An 18,287-nucleotide genomic window follows, 5' to 3' on the forward strand; every position below is an offset into this window, starting at 1 on the left:
CCTTGTTAACCAGGCATTCCTCATGTTCCAACTCAAACCTTGATTGTTTCTTTGCTGATTGCTATACCACACTCAACATCTGTCATAATCTGTAGTACGAAAAACATAATCACCTCTGGGTTTGTGGCTTCTTAAGACAGACAGTTATGACAGGTTTGCCAACTTCTGAAAGACAGTGTTCCAGTACCTGGGTGGAGCCGAGGGCAGCACCCTATAGTAAAGAGGCAGAGCCCACAATAATTGCTCTGTTCATCAGTTATTCCATGTGCTACCAAATCCCTGCTACCAAATGATACATCTACATATGATCCCAAGCCAACAGAGATCAACCTACAAAATCCAGACTTCAAATGTGTCATTATCACAAAGCAAGAACTAAAAGTACATAACTCAAGCAGATGAGCCCAGCTGCAGACTATGGCCCTGATCAAATGCCACGTAAACCATAATTTAGCATTACAAGAACAAGCTGCAGTGAGCCTCAGGTTCATGCACTCTCCCCTGCAGCACAACTGTAAGAAGTAGTTCGGAAACATTTACTGTTGTATTTGCTTAACCACAAATAATCTCAGTCAACCAACTGTGGTAAATTTTAATTATGGTTTGTTTGAAATAACAAACCACAGTTAACATTAACCACAATTTGTTGGTCTGGATGTTACAACAAGGGGTGGTTAAGCAAAGACAGAAACAAAAGCTTCTGAACTCCTCCTCATGGACATGCCCAAGGAAGAGAGGGGAGTGCGTGAGCCGGAGGATTGTTGTGCCTTGTTTTTGTCACTTGAAGCTGTAGTCCAGTGGACATTCAACCACAGCACACATGTCAACTGACATATATGCACCATAAGATTAAGGAATCAAATATTTAGAATATAGTCTTAAGAACATTTTGCCCATGTTATAGATGGGAAGCATTGAATCTGAGTTTGTAGTCCAAAAGGACAATCAGTGGACCTATGTGTCCTGCTCCAACTAGTTCAGAGTTGATTACAACAGAGAAGACAACCAAGCAAAGGTGAAGCACACTTTTACCAGGCAAACATGGATTTTCCAGAGTAGTCAGAGGAGTACCCAAGGTCAAACGCACAATATATCAGTCAAGCAGAATCAAAGTCCAGAAGGCAGCATCAGGCAGAAGTCCAAAGATCAATAACACAGATGCCCAAACACAAATCAAGGTCAGGAAAACAAGACACCAGGAATGAGAAGCTGAAGAAAGGGCACTGTTTTCAGCAAAGGCTAGACTGATAATGCTGGCTTATATTACCAGAACCTTCTGAGCCCCACCCAAGGCTCAGCTACGGTATATTACAAGCCTTCCTCCTAAGGCATTCCCTCCTCTTGAGGAGTCCTTCTTTGGAGTTTTCTGATTTGCTTCTTAAGGCAATGACACTCTCTGGGACTGGGGGGTCACTTAGCCTCTGTCTTGGAAGCACAGCTGCCCTCTTCCTGTGGGGATGGAACCATGGTTCTCTCACCTGAGGGGCAAGCCTCCCCCAGGTCTCTTGATATTGATGTTCTATGACAACATCCATCTCTAGGAACTCTAGCTCCTTACAGGAAGAGTCCTCCAGCAGGGGCTTGACACTATGGCAGAGAATTCATTCAGAATCCACGCAAGGCGGATCACTCAAGAATGTGAATCAGCTTCTCTACAGATCACAAGCCATCATAATATACATTATGCCAACAGGACTCAGGCAGAACAGGTCAACATGGGTAGTAGGGCAGATAACTGGCAGAGTTCAATAATGAGTGGATACATTCCACCCACTGTGGTGTAGTTTCTCCTTGTAATTCATCGTCATTGTCCACCTCCAGCCAGGCTCCTCCTCACTGCTGCTCACAACAGGTAATGAGGCCCAGAGGAGGTGCAGCAGTACCTCAGCAGCAGTTTGAAGGCACATACACCTCCTATGTCATACACAGGCGTGTTCTGCATGTATGTGGAAAATAGGATTTAAGGCACGCTTAAAACAGAAGAAAAACCAGAATATAAGGAGAGCTCCACTGGATCAGATCAGAGGTCCAACTAGTTCAGCATCCAGCTTCCCACGCTGCCCAACCAGATGCCTCTAGGAAATCTACAAGCAAGACATGATGACAACAGCATTTCCCCACTGTTGCTCCCAACAGCTGGTATTCAGCGGCATCCTGACACAGTTTGCACATCATGATAAGCCACCATGGGTTAGTTCACCCATGGGGCTTCGAGATGCATGCTGGCCACCATTCTGAATATGCAAGCCATGGCGGGGCTGCACCACAGCCTGTTGTGTCATGCAAACCCAGGCATCGTGGATTATTTGAGGGTTAAAAAACCCTCAGATAACCCTAGAGCTACTGGCATCTACTATTTCTAGATGTTCCTTACAGTGCAATTACAAATAATCATTGCTAGATCTATCCTCCATGAGCAGAAAAAAACAGCTTTTGCTTCCTTTGACCAGGAACAAAAGGGAGGAAGAGAAACTCCAAATCTTGTCAGTCAATAGTTTTCCAGCGAGGTGGCAATCCTAGTTGCAAAACAGGGTTACACATCCCTTAGATCTGTTTTTGTAAAACTGTACCACATACAAAAGTTAAATCTTCCCAAAATTGTTATTTGCATTCTGTAATTCAGCAGCTCTTGATGTAGTAATCTGCACAATGGAATGCAATACAGGAAACATGGAAACACTGGAATGAATAGCCAATGCAAGGCATAAAGCCCTGTCAATATTCCAGCATTTTTACTTGAAAGCAAGTTCAATTTAGATATGTGGTGCTTGATTTCAAGTAATATGTTTAGTGATAGCATTAACAACTTACATTCCCATGACTCCTCAACACAAAGTTCACTGAATCTGTGCATGCACAGAAATAGGTCATTCCACATCATCTTTGCGGGATTTAACCAGCTTGGCATTTCACCTGTCAAAATAACTTCAGTCTCAGAGCAACAACAAGATGAAGATACAACAACAAGAAAAAAAAACGAGGGAAGCCCAGTAAATGTTACTAATGAGCTGTTGGCAACACTTAAAATGACAATTTCACGGAAGCCATTAAATCTTGTAGCCCACACTAGCTTTTATGAGTTGTGATTAAAACCATATGGAGAAGGGCTAGTGTTATACACAGGAATGCATTTGCAAACAGGCACAGAGAGGCTATGTTGGTTTAATCTCTCAAGACAGATATTTCTTAGCTCAGTAAATAACATGCCTAGTAAACACTGAAAAATAAGAAGACAAGAGCAGCCTCCATCCAGGCCAGTCAACACTTTCCATTTGACTAGTCTACCAAGGAATCCCTGCACACTGCAGAGGATTTGAGGATGTGTGCTAAGGAGCATAAACCTTTCACAAAGGCTTGCTGGGCCTCATTATCACCTTGCATGAACTGAAAGTCTGCCTCAGACATACATCCAAAGCTGCTTCAAAGCTGCTCATTGCAGGGGAAAATCAGTCATCCATGGGCAAGCTGTCTTTAACAGAAATTTGTCTGCCATTACCTATTGATGAAGCTTCAATTTTACCTCTGAGGAATCACGCCATTCTTTGACTTTGAAACCATGTTTGAAAAACATTGGTCTCAAGCTTAGATTTATACACGCATATTTCATGTGTAAATGCATTTGCTTGTATTCATCCTATCTCTCCCACTGCCAAAATTTAGATTGCAAGATTTTTTGCTGTTATGCTATAAATTGCCAATTGTATTGATTTTGATATTGATTTTTTTTAATAATAATTATTGCCATGAAAATACAAAACCAGGTTAGGAATGAGAGGGAAAAGTTGCAATTAAAAGCTATTAAATGAAAGAATACTAACACACTTAGTTTGAGTCACTGACCTTAATTTGTGTCATTCAAGAACAGAACAGCTTTTTGGAACACAAGCAGAAATTCAGAGAAAGTGTGCTTTGCTGCCAAAGATTGACCTTGAAGCACCACTGCAGCAGAACAGGGATATAGTTTCAAACTGCTCACACAGAGATAAATCATTTTTGATCTGCAAGCTCTATCTAGGAATCTCTACAGAATGAGAAAAAGTCCCCCCCCCCCCCGATACATACACACACAAAAGTAAAAGTATAAAACGACAACAGACTTACCCTCTTGCAGGATCTAAGGCAATTGCTCTGGGTTGATCCAACTCTTGCCAGAATAAAACTTTTCGCAAAGATCCATCTAAATTGGAAACTTCAATCCGGTTTGTTTCGGAATCTGTCCAGTATAGTTTTTCGCCCAGCCAATCGCAAGCTAGCCCATCAGGTGACAAAAGCCCAGAAATAACCACATTTTGCACACTCCCTGTTTTGTTGAATTCAGTTCGCTTAATGGCTTCTTCGCTTACATCACTCCAGAATATCAAGCCATGCATGAAGACGAAGTCCACTGCGGCTGCATCTTCCAAGCCTCCCACCACAACCGTAGCATTCTCATTTACCTGTGCAGCATCCACCAATCGTAGATCACGCCGATTTGCATACAGCAACAGTGGAGAAGCTTTGAAAGAAGAGAAACACATTAAGCCAGAAATACATTAATGCACAAATTAAGGATTCAATAAACAAAAAGCTACATGAAGTGACCAATAAGTTAATACATCATAAATATTAACATCCACAGCTATCACCTTTCTGAAGAAATAAGGGGGAACACGGTTGCCATAACATCTATACTTCACTCTAGCATTACAACAAGTAAGAATTGCCTGATTAAAGGCAGCCGCCGGCGAGATCACATCACTCCAGTGCTGAAGGAGTTGCACTGGTTACCAGTTGTTTTCCGGGCCAAATTCAAGGTGTTGGTTTTGACCTTTAAAACCCTATATGGTTCCGGCCCAGCCTATCTTAAGGAGCGCCTCCAGCAGCACCAGACAGGCCGCTTAACAAGATCAGCCTCGGATGGCCTTCTCTCTGTCCCATCAGCCAGGACAGATAGACTGGTGGGGACGAGGGAGAGGGCCTTTTCTGTGGTGGCCCCCACTCTGTGGAACTCCCTCCCTAGGGAACTCCGTCATGCCCCCTCTTTAATGAGCTTCCGTTGTGCATTAAAAACGTTGTTGTTCAGGCAGGCATTTGGGGTGGGTTAGGGTATTTTAGAAAATGTTTTTATTGTAGAATTTTATTGTTTTAGGCTGTTTTTATTGTATGTTGTACATTGCCCAGGGTGGCTGGGTGACCAGCCAGATGGGCGATTAATAAATTTAATAATAAATAAATAAATAAAATAAGAACTCAAGAGACGTACAATTGACTAGCATTAGGGACAACCGGACAAAAAGCACTTCTTCACAACACATAATTTACTTGTGGAATTTTTTGCCACAAGATGTAACAACAATCACTGTCTTTTTTGCTGATTGATCGTAAGCCACTATGAGAGCCTTGTTTCGCTGAGGTATGGGATAAAAATACTTTAAATAAGCAATAAATAAAGTATTAGAGATGGTTTTAAAAGTAGATTAGACAAATTCACAGAGGATAGGTCTATAAAAGGCTACTACCCAAAAGGATAGCTAACTGAATCCTTCATGTTCAGAGACAAAGTACTTCTGATGACAATATACTAGGGACCAACAATAATGTGTGGTCATCACAATCTCACCCTACTAATGAGTTTCAAGAGGCTAGCCACAGTTGGAAAAAGAATGCTAGATCTTTGCCTGATCTAGCAAGGCAATTCTTTTGCAATTATGTGGAGTCAAGAAGAGTTTCTGTCTCTGTCTCTCACACATACACTTATGTATACACTTCCTTAGCAGACTGGTAAGCAGACTGTCCAGTCCTATGTGCTGCACAGCTTATTTGCATTTAGTTACAACCTAAGTAAATTAAGAATGCAATCTTACACACACCTCCCTGGTACTAAGTCTCACTGAACTCAATGAAGCTTACTTCTGAGTATACATGCATATGATTGCACTGTAAGCCCCATTATAATGATCTACTGACTCTACATCTTTCCTAGTACATTTCAGTTTTTTAATGTTATTCTGTTTGTTAAATTATTCTATTTCTTACTAAAAATGTATGATTTTCCTCCCTCTCAATAAAAACAGTTTTAAAAACATTACAGTGTAGGCCAAACCTGCACAACTTGTGACCTACCAAGACAAATGCAGCACACCAAGCAATGTGGAAACCATTTCAGCACCAAACCCATAACAGAAAGCAGACTGAAATGAATCCAGATGATCAGTGTCATCTATGAGTGCCTAGAATTCCACCACAACCACCCATTTGAGCACCTTTCTTGCAAATATACCTTCCTGGAGACTATTTGGCCTAATATCTTGCTTCTAGAAAGTGCTGCACACTTGCTGTAGCCTGGTCTAATCTATGTCTACTTAGAAGCAAGTTCTGCTTTGTTTAGTGGGACTGATCCTCAAAGAGGGGTAGAGATGGGAAGGCCCAGAAAAAAAACTGGAAATATTTTTTTTTTGGGGGGGGGAACCATTTTCTCCCATTTTTTTTCCTGAGGACCATGCCCCCACCCTCAAAAATTGAACAGCTTTCAATTTTAGAATTTAAGACAAAGTATGTATATATTATTACCCAGCCTTTACTCCCCGCAAAACAATTTCTAAAAGCTATGTAATAAGAACACTTGTATAGAAAGAGTAAAGATGTACAATGTTGGGAAATAATGAAGCCATGGGGGGAAAATGTTTTTTTTAATCCTCTCTGTAAGATTCCCAGCATAGTTAGTTCTTCCATTCCTTATTAAAATTATTGATCTAAAGTATATTTTACTGATAGACATTTATGCTCAGTTTCCCAACATGTGAGAGGATTCTGCATTCTTGACAGTAAATGTGCATTGTTGACAGCTTGGGTTTTGTTCGACAGAGTCCTGTGTCTCTGATGTTGTAGCAGTTATTTATTTATGTATTTATTTACAATGTTTATATACCACTCCACAGCAAAGATTTCAGAGCAGTGAACAGCAAGAATAAAACCCCATAATTAAAACATTTTAAAAAGAACAGATTCTGAACTGGGGGTGGGGACTACACAAGCATATGCAACACATACATACACCCCACCCTGCAAGTGACCCAGATACAGATCACTCTTTCCTCACTGCTAGCAACAGCAGGGAAAGAGAGGTCTGTATGAAGATCACTGTGGGAGCAGAGAGCCTTCTCTCCCTCCCCCGTCTCACCCCAGCAATCCTGGACAAAAGGCTTTCCACTACCCCCACCCTCAGAGACCCTCATACAGAACACTGTTTCCTCACTGGAAATAGCTATCTGTATCACTGGTTGCAACAATGCAATTGGCAGGAAACTGGCAGGACGGGAATTTGGTGATGAGGTAGTCATGGCATCCAGGAGGTTGCAGTTAAGGCCTTGGAGGGGGATCACATGCAGCCCCCAGGTTATGCACCCCTGAACTAAATGATCCTGGCTTAATATTCTTGCATAATTCTACAATATAAAAGACATGTGCCTGTCATGTCTTTAGATTACATAAAGGTTCTATTCAGTTGCAAACCAGTATGCTGTAATTCTTAAGACCAGGCAGCAGAGTTCTACTCTTAGCAATGCAAGGGAGGGTGACAAAGCCAAAATTACTATAGAGCTAAATGATTCTTAAATGTTCTTAAATGAACAATGCAAAGAAATCGAGGAAAACAACAGAATGGGAAAGACTAGATATCTCTTCAAGAAAACTGGAGATCTCAAGAGAACGTTTTGTGAAAAAACGGGCAAGATAAAGGACAAAGAAGGCAGGGACCTAACAGAAGCAGATGAGATTAAGAAGAGGTGGCAAGAATACACAGAAGAACTATACAGGAAAGATCTGAATGTCCCTGATAGCCATGATAGCGCGGTCACTGAACTTGAGCCGGATATCCTAGAGAGTGAAGTCAAGTGGGCCTTAGGAAGCATTAGTAACAACAAAGCTAGCGGAGATGACAGTATTCCAGCCGAGCTATTTAAAATCCTAAAAGATGATGCTGTTAAAGTGCTACACTCAATATGCCAACAAATCTGGAACACTCAGCAGTGGCCACAAGACTGGAAAAGGTCAGTTTACATTCCAATTCCAAAGAAGGGCAACGCCAAAGAGTGTTCAAACTACAGCACAATTGCGCTCATTTCACATGCCAGCAAGGTGATGCTCAAAATCCTACAAGCTAGGCTTCAGCAGTATGCGAACCGAGAACTACCGGAAGTACAAGCTGGGTTTAGAAGAGGCAGAGGAACTAGAGATCAAATCGCCAACATTCACTGCATCATGGAGACAGCAAGAGAATTCCAGAAAAACATCTATTTCTGCTTCATTGACTACGCTAAAGCCTTTGATTGTGTGGATCACAACAAACTGTGGCAAATTCTTAAAGTGATGGGAGTACCAGACCACCTTACCTGTCTCCTGAGAAACCTGTACGAGGGTCAAGAAGCAACAGTAAGAACCAGACATGGAACAACCGAGTGGTTCAAAACTGGGAAAGGAGTACGACAAGGCTGCATATTGTCACCCTGCTTATTTAACTTATATGAAGAGTACATCATGAGAAATGCCGGGTTGGATGAATCAGAGGTCGGAATTAAGACTGCTGGGAGAATTATCAACAACCTCTGATATGCAGACGATACCACCCTAATGGCAGAAAGCGAAGAGGATCTCAAGAGCCTCTTGTTGAGGGTGAAAGAGGAGAGTGCAAAAGCTGGTTTGAAACTCAACAGTAAAAAAACTAAGATCATGGCATCTGGCCCCATCACTTCCTGGCATATAGAAGGGGAAGAAATGGAAGCAGTGACAGATTTTACTTTCCTGGGCTCCAAGATCACCGCAGATGGTGACTGTAGCCATGAAATTAAAAGACGCTTGCTCCTTGAGAGGAAAGCTATGGCAAACCTAGACAGCATAGTACGAAGCAGAGACATCACCTTGCCGACAAAGGTCCATCTAATCAAAGCTATGGTTTTCCCAGTAGTAATGTATGGCTGTGAGAGCTGGACTATAAGGAAGGCTGAGTGCCGAAGAATTGATGCTTTCGAACTGTGGTGCTGGAGAAGACTCTTACGAGTCCCCTGGACTGCAAGGAGGTCCACTCAGTCCATCCTAAAGGAAATCAACCCTGAGTGCTCATTGGAAGGACAGATAATGAAGCTGAAGCTCCAATATTTTGGCCACCTAATGCGAAGAGAAAACTCCCTGGAAAAGTCCCTGATGCTGGGAAAGACTGAAGGCAAAAGGAGAAGGGGACGGCAGAGGATGAGATGGCTAGATAGCATCACGGATGCAATGAATATGAACTTGAGCACGCTCCGGGAGAGAGCGCAGGACAGGAAGGCCTGGCGTGCTATGGTCCCTGGGGTCACAAAGAGTCGGACACGACTGAACGACTGAACAACAACAACAAATGATTCATACTGTTCATAGCAAACACTGTTTTACTATAAAGCAAGCCCAAAACTCAACTTAAGTACTTTGAGAGGTCCTGGGAGGTAGGGCGAGGGAAGTGTGCTTAGTAAAAAAAAATAATAATAATTTCAAATTGCAAAATTTGATTTAAATCATGCTGCTGGGATTTAGATCAATCCACCCTGCTTAGCTGTGTTCTGTCAGAGCTTATTTGAGTTTTCCACCTCTTGCTTTCCAACTCTCATCCCATCTACTTTATTGTTCTCAGCTCCCCAGTAAAAACAGACAGGGACTTCAGAGCAACCAGCTTTTACTACCATTTTACGCATGGCTTATTGAAGCTGATTCCATTCAATTTCATTCCATGAGGGCCAACTCCATGACACATCCACATAATTTGGACCAGTACTTTCCCTTAGAAAAGCAGAAATGTCCCCATTTGCTACTAGTACCACTTCTGGTGAGTTTGTTGAATGCTCTCCTGTTCATTTGAAAATATAACACTTGTCTTGACAGGGCAAATAGTATGAGGCAAATGTGCTTTTTCTTCTTCTTACAAGATTTCGGATCCAGGTAGAAAAGAAACTAGCTTCTTTACTGCTGCAGCAATTCAGGTGTATCTAGCATCCCTATTTATTTATTTTACAACATTTGTATACCGCTCCACATCTGAACAGATTCCGGAGCGGTGAACAACAAGAGATAAAATGAATATAAGAGAATGAAACATATTGAAATTATTCTTTAAAAAACAGAGTGCCAATAAAACTGAGGCTGATCAACCAAGGAAGGCTTCCTGGAAAAGAGCTGTTTTCAAGAGGTGCCGAAAACAACACAGTGTTGGTGCCTGCCTGACCTCCAGAGGCAGGGAGTTCCATAGGAAGGGATCTGAAGGCTATTCTCCAGGTGGACTTCAGTTGAGCTATAGGTCCATGTGGAACCACCAGGAGCATGATGATCTCAGTGACTGGGCAGGTTGGTAAGGGAGAAGGTGCTCTCTGGGGTATCCTGGTCCCAAAGTATTTAGGCCTTTGCACACTAGTGCCAAAACTTTAAACCTGGCCCGGTAGCAAATAGGCAGCCAGTGCAGTTCCCTCTGCAAAGGGGTTGCATGCTGGAACGGGGAAGCTCCCGATAACAGCTGAGCTGCTACGTTTTGCACTAACTCCTGCTTCTGGAGCAGCCTTAAGGGCAGCCCCACATACAGCGCTTTGCAGTAAACCCATCTTGAGGTTACTAGCGCCTCTACCACCGTAGTCAAGCGATCCCTGTCCAGGAGAGGCCACAGCTGGCGAATCAGCCGAACTGGTGAAAGGCACTCTGAGCTGCCACGGCCACTTGGGCCTCCAGCGAGAGTGATGGATTTAGGAGTACCATCAGAGTACCAACCTGATCTTTCAGAGGGAGTGCAACCCCGTCCAGAGCAGGCAATGAGCCTATCTCCCAGACCCAGGAACCACTTGCCCACAGGGCTTCCATCTTGGCAGGATTCCATTTCAGTGTATTGGTCCTCATCCAGCCCATTACTGAATCTAGGCACTGATCCAGGACTTGCACAACTTCACCTGATTCAGATGTCACAGGGAGATAGAGCTGTGTGTCATTAGCATACTGATGGCACTTGGCCCCAAGTCCCCTAATGAACACTCCCAGCGGCTTCATGTAAATGTGAAACAACATTGGGGACAGGATGGTACCCTGCAGAACGCCATAGCTCAATTGCCAAGGGGCCAAGGAATGGTCACACAATGTTACTCTCTGAAATCGACCCTGCAGGTAAGACTAGAACCACTGTAACACAATGCCTCCAATGCCCATCCCACAGAGTCAATCCAGGAGGATATCATGGTTGACGGTATCAAAAGGCAATGAGAGATCGATCAGAATCAGCAGGGTTGCGCTCCCCCTCCCCCTCTCTCAATAAAGGACATCCATCAGGGTGACCAAGGCTGATTCAGTCCTGTAGTCAGGTCGAAACCCAGACTGAAATGGGTCTAGATAATCAGTTTCCTCCAAGAGTCCCTGCAGGTGTTCCACCATGACCCTCTCTACCACCTTCCCTAAGAAAGGGGTACTTGCAACTGGGCAGTAGTTGTCTAAAACCACTGGGTCCAGAATGGGCTTCTTCAGGAGTAGATGCACTACTGCCTCCTTAAGAACAGCAGGAACCACCCCTTCCCATAGAGAAGCATTCACAACACCCTGGCCCCATCTAGTCATACCCCCTTAGCTAGGTTTGATTAGCCAGGGGGGCAAGTATCAAGACGGCACATGGTCGGTCGCAATGCTGCAAGCACCTTGTCCACGTCATCAGGCCGCAGCAACTGAAACTGCTCCCACAAAATCAGGCAGATGGTGGCGTTAAACACTTCAACCGGAGCTGCACTAACAACACTGTCAAGTTAGCTGCATAGATGAGCGGTTTTGTCCTCAAAGTGCAATGCAAAAAGGTCACAGCAGGTCAGGTCCTTGAGGGGACCAGGGCCGCATTTGTTGGGGAGACTGTTAACAGCCACCAGACCACCCAAAAGAGCTATATTGGACAGCTACTTGAGAAGGCAGCAAAGCAAGCCTTCTTTGCTGCCCGCACTGCCACACAATAGGCAGGATTATGTGCTCTACAGTGTGCTCGATTGTCTTCATTTCGAGTCTTGTGCCACTTGCACTCTACCTGATGTCCAGCCTGTTTCACTGACCGTAGCTCCCTAGCATACCAGGGAGCAGAGCAGGCTCCACAGCGTCGGAGAGGGCACTCGGGTGCAATCAAGTCATTGACCCTCTGCATCTCACTGTACCACAGTGAGACTAGGGCCTCAGCTAGATCACCAGCTTTCTCCACTGCAAAATCCCAAAGGGCTTTCAGAAATCCATTGGATTTCATCAATCTCCTGGGGCAGACCATCTGAATGGGTCCCCCACCCCCCGCAGGAGTAACACCGTTGTCAAGGATGAGTACCCCAGCCCTTTCAGATGTCTGACAACTTAGATTCTAAGTCAGAGTTAGAATGGCTAGATCAAAGCATGGGGGAGGGACCCTCCCCTCCCTAGAGCAGCTAGATGCTAGGAGAGATTCCTCAGAAGGCTTTGACAAACAGATGGCTCAGGCTCAATCCCTGCCCCCCTCCCTCCACCATGGGAACTCAAGTTGAGGAGGAGGAGGAGGAGGTGGGGCATGACTTGAGCGATGGTAGGGTACATCGCAAAGCTAAGCAGGAAAAGTTAGGGGCAGGGCTCAGATGCTTCGCCCAGGTAGCCACTCTTGGAAGCCAACGTAGGAGGGAGCCACATCAATGCAGAGCAAGCCTGGCCGTGAGATTCATACCTAATCTGCTGGCAACTTCTCTAACCTCTGGTTCATCTCCTCTGCTTAGAAACTGTTTAGGGCCTGGGGCAGTCTGAGAGTTTCCTTGAATCTGCATTTGCAGAGAGGCTAGTCTCTAGCAAAACAGAGAGGCTAGTCTCTAGCAAAATAAAGTCGTATTAGCCTGAAGCTTTGTCTATTGTGGCGTTGATTGCGAAGGGAAAGGATAATCCATTTCTGACAGCTCAAATTGAAGTTCAAATCTCACCAGGAAATGGTCTGACCAGGACAATGGGGTTACTTGGACCCCCGCCCCCCATTTTCAGATTACTCCTCTCAGAGCTTGGAGCAAAAACCAAATCAAGGGTATGCCTTGCTTCATGTGTTGGGCTGATGACAGACTGAGACAGCCCCATGGTTGTCATGGAGGCCATGAAGTCCAGAGACAAAGCTCCAAAGACAGCCTCAGCATGGACGTTAAAGTCACCCAGAACCACTGTCCTGAGTTCCTCAAACACCACACTTGAGACTACCACCGCCAGCTCAGTCAGGAAGGATACTGGGCAGGAGTGGTACCAATGGCTTATTTGCTTCCTGGATCTTTGCACTCATGGTCCAAGGCAATTTAGGATGAAAGTGTATTTCTAATTAGCATGGAAGGGATAAGGAGAATGACTTAGGGCAGCCATGCCAAGTGATTTCTTTTCAGGGCTTTTTCCCAGCCCTTGTGTGTGCAGATATTCTAAGATGTTTTTATACTCAAAAACCTGCTTCATTCTACATGAAAGTTAAGCTGAGAGCACATGATACATCCTGGCTATTGAAAAGGGAGTAACCTGGAACACAGATTTCTCAGGAGATATTTTAAAATTTAACATACACTCTTAATTATATACTCTGCTTAAAATTCTTGCAGGGATCCCCGCTTCAGTAACGCTGGCTAATTTAACAAGATGTTTGCAAAAACCAAAATGGCAAACTAGAACATTTTTGCAAAAACTGCTATCAAAAAAGTGTAATTACCCTTCTTCGTACTCAGAGTAGAACAAACTTGATTCTATAAAACAGTTCTGCTTCTGGCTAACGCTTGTTTATTTAAAACATTTTATGCCACCCTTTAGTATAACAAAACTCCCAGGGCAGTTCACAACAGCCATAAACAATGATTTTTTGACAGTTAAAGCTCTGAAGTGACATATAAAATATCTAAAGCCATCATGAGTAAAATTCAACAAAACAAACTGAAATCTAGAGTTGACACAGTGGTCAACTTACTTGTTCACATTAGGTTATTTTGCAAATAGCCTACTGTGCCCCATCACAAGATCTGACACATAAGCTACACAACCTAGCTTATTCTCTCCCCTCCCCCCAGTCCTCCCGCCCGGATGGGCAAGTATCCCAGCTTCCTTTGCGGTGAAAACCATATCCTGTTGTCCCTCGCACTGCCACTACGTCACCAACCTGTCTCTGATTGGTCCGCTTCATGTTAGGGACAACTTCTGTCTCCACTAGCTCCCCACTGTTCTCAACCCTATGTCAATCCTTCCCCGCATCCCCACCACCCTAACCAACCTATGTCACCCTGATTCTCAAGGCCTTCCTTCCTGCTCCTGCCCACTCCTCCCACCGCTGTGCCGCTTCCCAAGCCACATGTCCAAGCCCTATCTCCGCCTATGTGCAACAAAAGAGGTGGGGGTCTCGAACTCCTTGAAGCTTTGCAGGGATGGGGAGAAATTTTATATTCCCTACTCACCACCCCAATGTCCAAGCCTTTGCCAGCTCCCCCTTTGCCAGGAGCAAAACAACAACACAGAATAAAAAGAAACGGTTTATTGGCATACCAAGCAGCTTATTTGGCTTGCTTAAAACTGGGCTTGCTTAAATCTGCTTTGGATCTACTAAGGCACTATCTGGCATCATGCCTAGGTTGGGGGGCGAGTTGGGTGGCTGGCTTGGGGGCTGATGCTGGTGGTGAAAGTTGTGGGGGAGGTTCAGTCTCGTGGGTTGTAGGGAAGGGAAGAAGCATCTGCTGAGTTGGTGCGTTTGGATGGAGAACCACAGAAACAGTTTGTCATGCCTGATGGTGTTAAGGATCGCCTGGGCCTCTGGGCTGCCCCACAGTTCTATGACTGTGCCCACCTTTTTTCCAGTTCCAATGGCGCACCCTAACTTTCATGCGTGCCTTCTCCTCCTTCTCTCCCTTCTCTGGGGAAAGTCTCCCAGATAGAGCATGAGCAGTTTGCTCTGATGGTTGTGTGAAAAAGCCCTCTGTGAAGCACGATGGAGAGGTTTTGCCACAACACTCCTCCTGGGTATCCATGCTTAGGGATCCAAGGGCTGTCTGCACTCCTTAAGTCCCCTGGAATATTACTAGGCTGAAGTCCCTAAGAAATGGCTCCTTCCTCCACTGTGGCACACCCACAATGGGGAGATTAGGGCCTGACAGGGACCCAAGGGAGCGTTGCACCAAAAAGGGGTAGGGTGCCTCCAACTCCTTGAAAGTTTACAGGAATGGGATGAAATTTAATAAACAGGTTCCACTTGTGGGAAGGCACCAGATGTGCTGTTGGATAATTGCACAACTTTGCTTTTCCATGGAAAAGTGAGGATCTAACAGCGGGTGAAACTGTTCGAGAACCGCCCAGGCAAAAGCAACTTTGCAGGACACATTGCCGAAGGAGGGGGGAGAGAGGGAGGAATCAGGCAGCAAAGGGGTTGGAGGGCCACTGGCAGTGCAATCTGTTGCTCGGCTGATCTCCGAAACAGCTCTGTAGGCGACACGCTAATCCACCATAGGTAAAATAATCCTATTGCAGATCATGGGTTCTCAGGGTGGCTTATATCGGGGAAATAACCCCTTGTGGGCGGGAAAAACAGCTCACAGATGACATACAAAACAAACCATCATGGGCTACTTTGGAAAACAAACCATCATTGGTTAGTGGCTCATGCGAACCCAGTCGCGGTCAATTTTTTAACCACAGCCTACTGTCAAATTTTCTGTAAAGCCAAGAATGCCACTGTGTAGGTGGCGTAATACTTTAATGATGATGATCAGTGAATGCTGATCAAATTTGCAGATGACACCAGATTGGGCGGGATAGCTAATACTTTGGAAGACAGAAACAAAATTCAAAGTGATCTGGATAGACTGGAGCGCTGGGCAGAAAACAACAGAATGACGTTTAATAGGGATAAATGCCAAGTTCTGGACCTAGGAAAAAGAAACCAAATGCACAGTTACAAGATGGGGGAGACGTGGCTCAACAACACTACAAGCGAGAAAGATCTTGGAATTGTGGTTGATCACAAGCTGAATATGAGCCAACCATGTGATGTGGCTGCAAAGAAGGCAAATGCTATTTTGGGCTGCATTAATAGAAGCATAGCTTCCAAATCTCAGGAAGTACTAGTTCCCCTCTACTCAGCACTGATTAGGCCTCATCTGGAGTACTGTGTCCAGTTCTGGGCACCGCACTTTAAGAAGGATGCAGACAAACTGGAGAGGGTTCAGAGGAGGGCAACAAAGATGATCAGGGGACTGGAAACAAAGCCCTATGAAGAGAGACTGAAAGAACTGGGCATGTTTAGCCTTGAGAAGAGAAGACTGAGGGGAGATATGATAGCACTCTTCAAGTACTTGAAAGGTTGTCACAGAGAAGGAGGCCAGGATCTCTTCTTGATCATCCTAGAGTGCAGGACACGGAATAATGGGCTCAAGTTACAGGATGCCAGATTCCAGCTGAACATCAGGAAAAACTTCCTGACTGTTAAAGCAATACAACAATGGAACCAATTCCCTAGGGAGGTGGTGGGCTCTCCCACACTGGAGGCATTCAAGACGAGGCTGGACAGCCATCTGTCAGGGATGCTCTGACCTGGATTCCTGCAATGAGCAGGGGGTTGGACTCGATGGCCTTGTAGGCCCCTTCCAGCCCTACTATTCTATGATTTTATGATTCTATGTCATTTACTGGCTAAAATAGGACTGAGGGCTGCTTGGCCCCAGCCTCGGTGAGGGGCAAACCTAGCAGCATAGCAAGGTTCTCCTACAGATCGCCTGCTACAACCACAAGTATCTCCAAACGGGAACAAAAACAGTCATCTCTGCTCTGCAGATCTCCTGCGGTTGACTGGACCCATATTCAGCAAAACAATAGGCATCCAAATAACATAAGGCAGTGATTGACATTAAACATGAGATAATGCTGAGCGAGGCATTGCCTTGGTTCAAGCCCTCATTTGTTGCTACATCTACATGTAACAATGCCTTGGGCTTGAGTATTCCCACTCCTGTTCACATGCAATGGGAAGAATCATAGAATCATAGAGATTTAACACATCTATGAATGGTTAGCTAATCTAGAACTAGGTCTCTTCAAGCCTTTCACTGGAAAGATAACAACATAAGCACCAGGTGAACCTGTTTGGGGAGAGCATTCCATAAGTGGGGTACCACAACTGAGAAGGTCCTCTCCCTTGTAGCAACCCTCCTAACTTCTTTCAGCCGGGGCACCCAAAAGGCCTCTGAAGATGACCTAGGGGTCTGAGCAGGTACAAATGTTCCTTTAGATACTCTGGTTCTTTTAGATACTCTGGTCCCTATTTAGGGCTTTAAAGGTCAATGCCAACATTTGGATTCAGAAATGGAAACATCGGGTTCCTAGGCAGTCTAGCCTTCAATCACTGATCAGATCCAGACCTGCTTAACTTCAGCAAGATTGTGACACTGAAAGACTTTAGACCATGCCAGCAGTTGTTAATCTAAAAATTTAGCAAAACATTGTCCCCATTTTTGTCCCATTTCCAGAAAGACTCTTTTCTTTCATTTTCCAACTAAAAGCTGGAATCCCCAGTACTATTCATTTACATTATTTTACTCATACTGCTTGTTCCCACATTCCCTTGGAGGGGAGGCATTCGCCAAACCGACAGACTGTACATATATGCTAGGGAGTTAATGAGAACTGGGGACAGTGAAAAGACAGTGTTGATGTCACATCTTGGTTGTACAAGGAGATAAGATGGTGCAAAGATCCTCCTTTCTACACAGAGGGAATATTTGTCCTTCAGCGTTCAACAAAAGGAGGGTGGTTAATACATTAATGTGTGCTGAAGTTGGATTTGCCTGAAGATTTGCTTCTGAGAAATGTAATTTGTTACATTTATATTCTGCCTTTCCTCCAAGTAGCCCAAGGCAACATACATGATCATCCTCCTCTCCATTGTTTATCTATGAACCCTGAGAGGTAGGTTCAGCTGAGAGTCAGTGACTAGCCCAAAGTTACTCAGTGAGCTTCATGGCCAAGTGGGGACTAGAACCCATGTCTCCCCAGGCCTAGTCCAACACTAACCACTGCACCACACTGGCTTTCCTTCCTTAAGACCAGACATCTATGTTAAGCACCACTAAAGCTACAATTCATCAAAGTACACATTACTGAAATAATGGGAAGAAGATTTTCCTGTGCAAGTTCATCCTATATATAAGACTATACTTAAGTACTGTAGTCACTTATGCAAAACCTGTAGTCTAATCCATACACATTCAGTCATTCATTACACTTCTACACTGCCAAAGCTCTCCGGGTGTTTGCAAAGATGAAAAACC

General features: G+C 44.5%; 1 protein-coding gene across 15 annotated transcripts in view; it reads right to left on the reverse strand.

The window, feature by feature from the left end:
• Positions 1 to 18,287, reverse strand: part of LRP6 (LDL receptor related protein 6) — a 179,443-nt gene that overhangs the window by 146,014 nt on the left and 15,142 nt on the right. For 11 of the 15 annotated variants that reach the window (XM_084811342.1, XM_084811343.1, XM_084811341.1 and 8 more), the window contains one exon: positions 4,102 to 4,495. In XM_084811342.1, coding sequence (XP_084667468.1) covers positions 4,102 to 4,495 — 394 coding nt within the window. Of the gene's footprint in view, position 1; positions 90 to 2,811; positions 4,058 to 4,101; positions 4,514 to 10,761; positions 16,192 to 18,287 lie in introns of those variants that run through there. The other 4 variants (XM_084811353.1, XM_084811354.1, XM_084811348.1 and 1 more) reach the window with 4 other exon arrangements.

Source organism: Heloderma suspectum, chromosome 7 (genome assembly GCF_057233095.1).
Source record: "Heloderma suspectum isolate Gila_16-S chromosome 7, 16-S_ref, whole genome shotgun sequence".
NCBI classification, from domain to species: Eukaryota; Metazoa; Chordata; class Lepidosauria; order Squamata; family Helodermatidae; genus Heloderma; species Heloderma suspectum.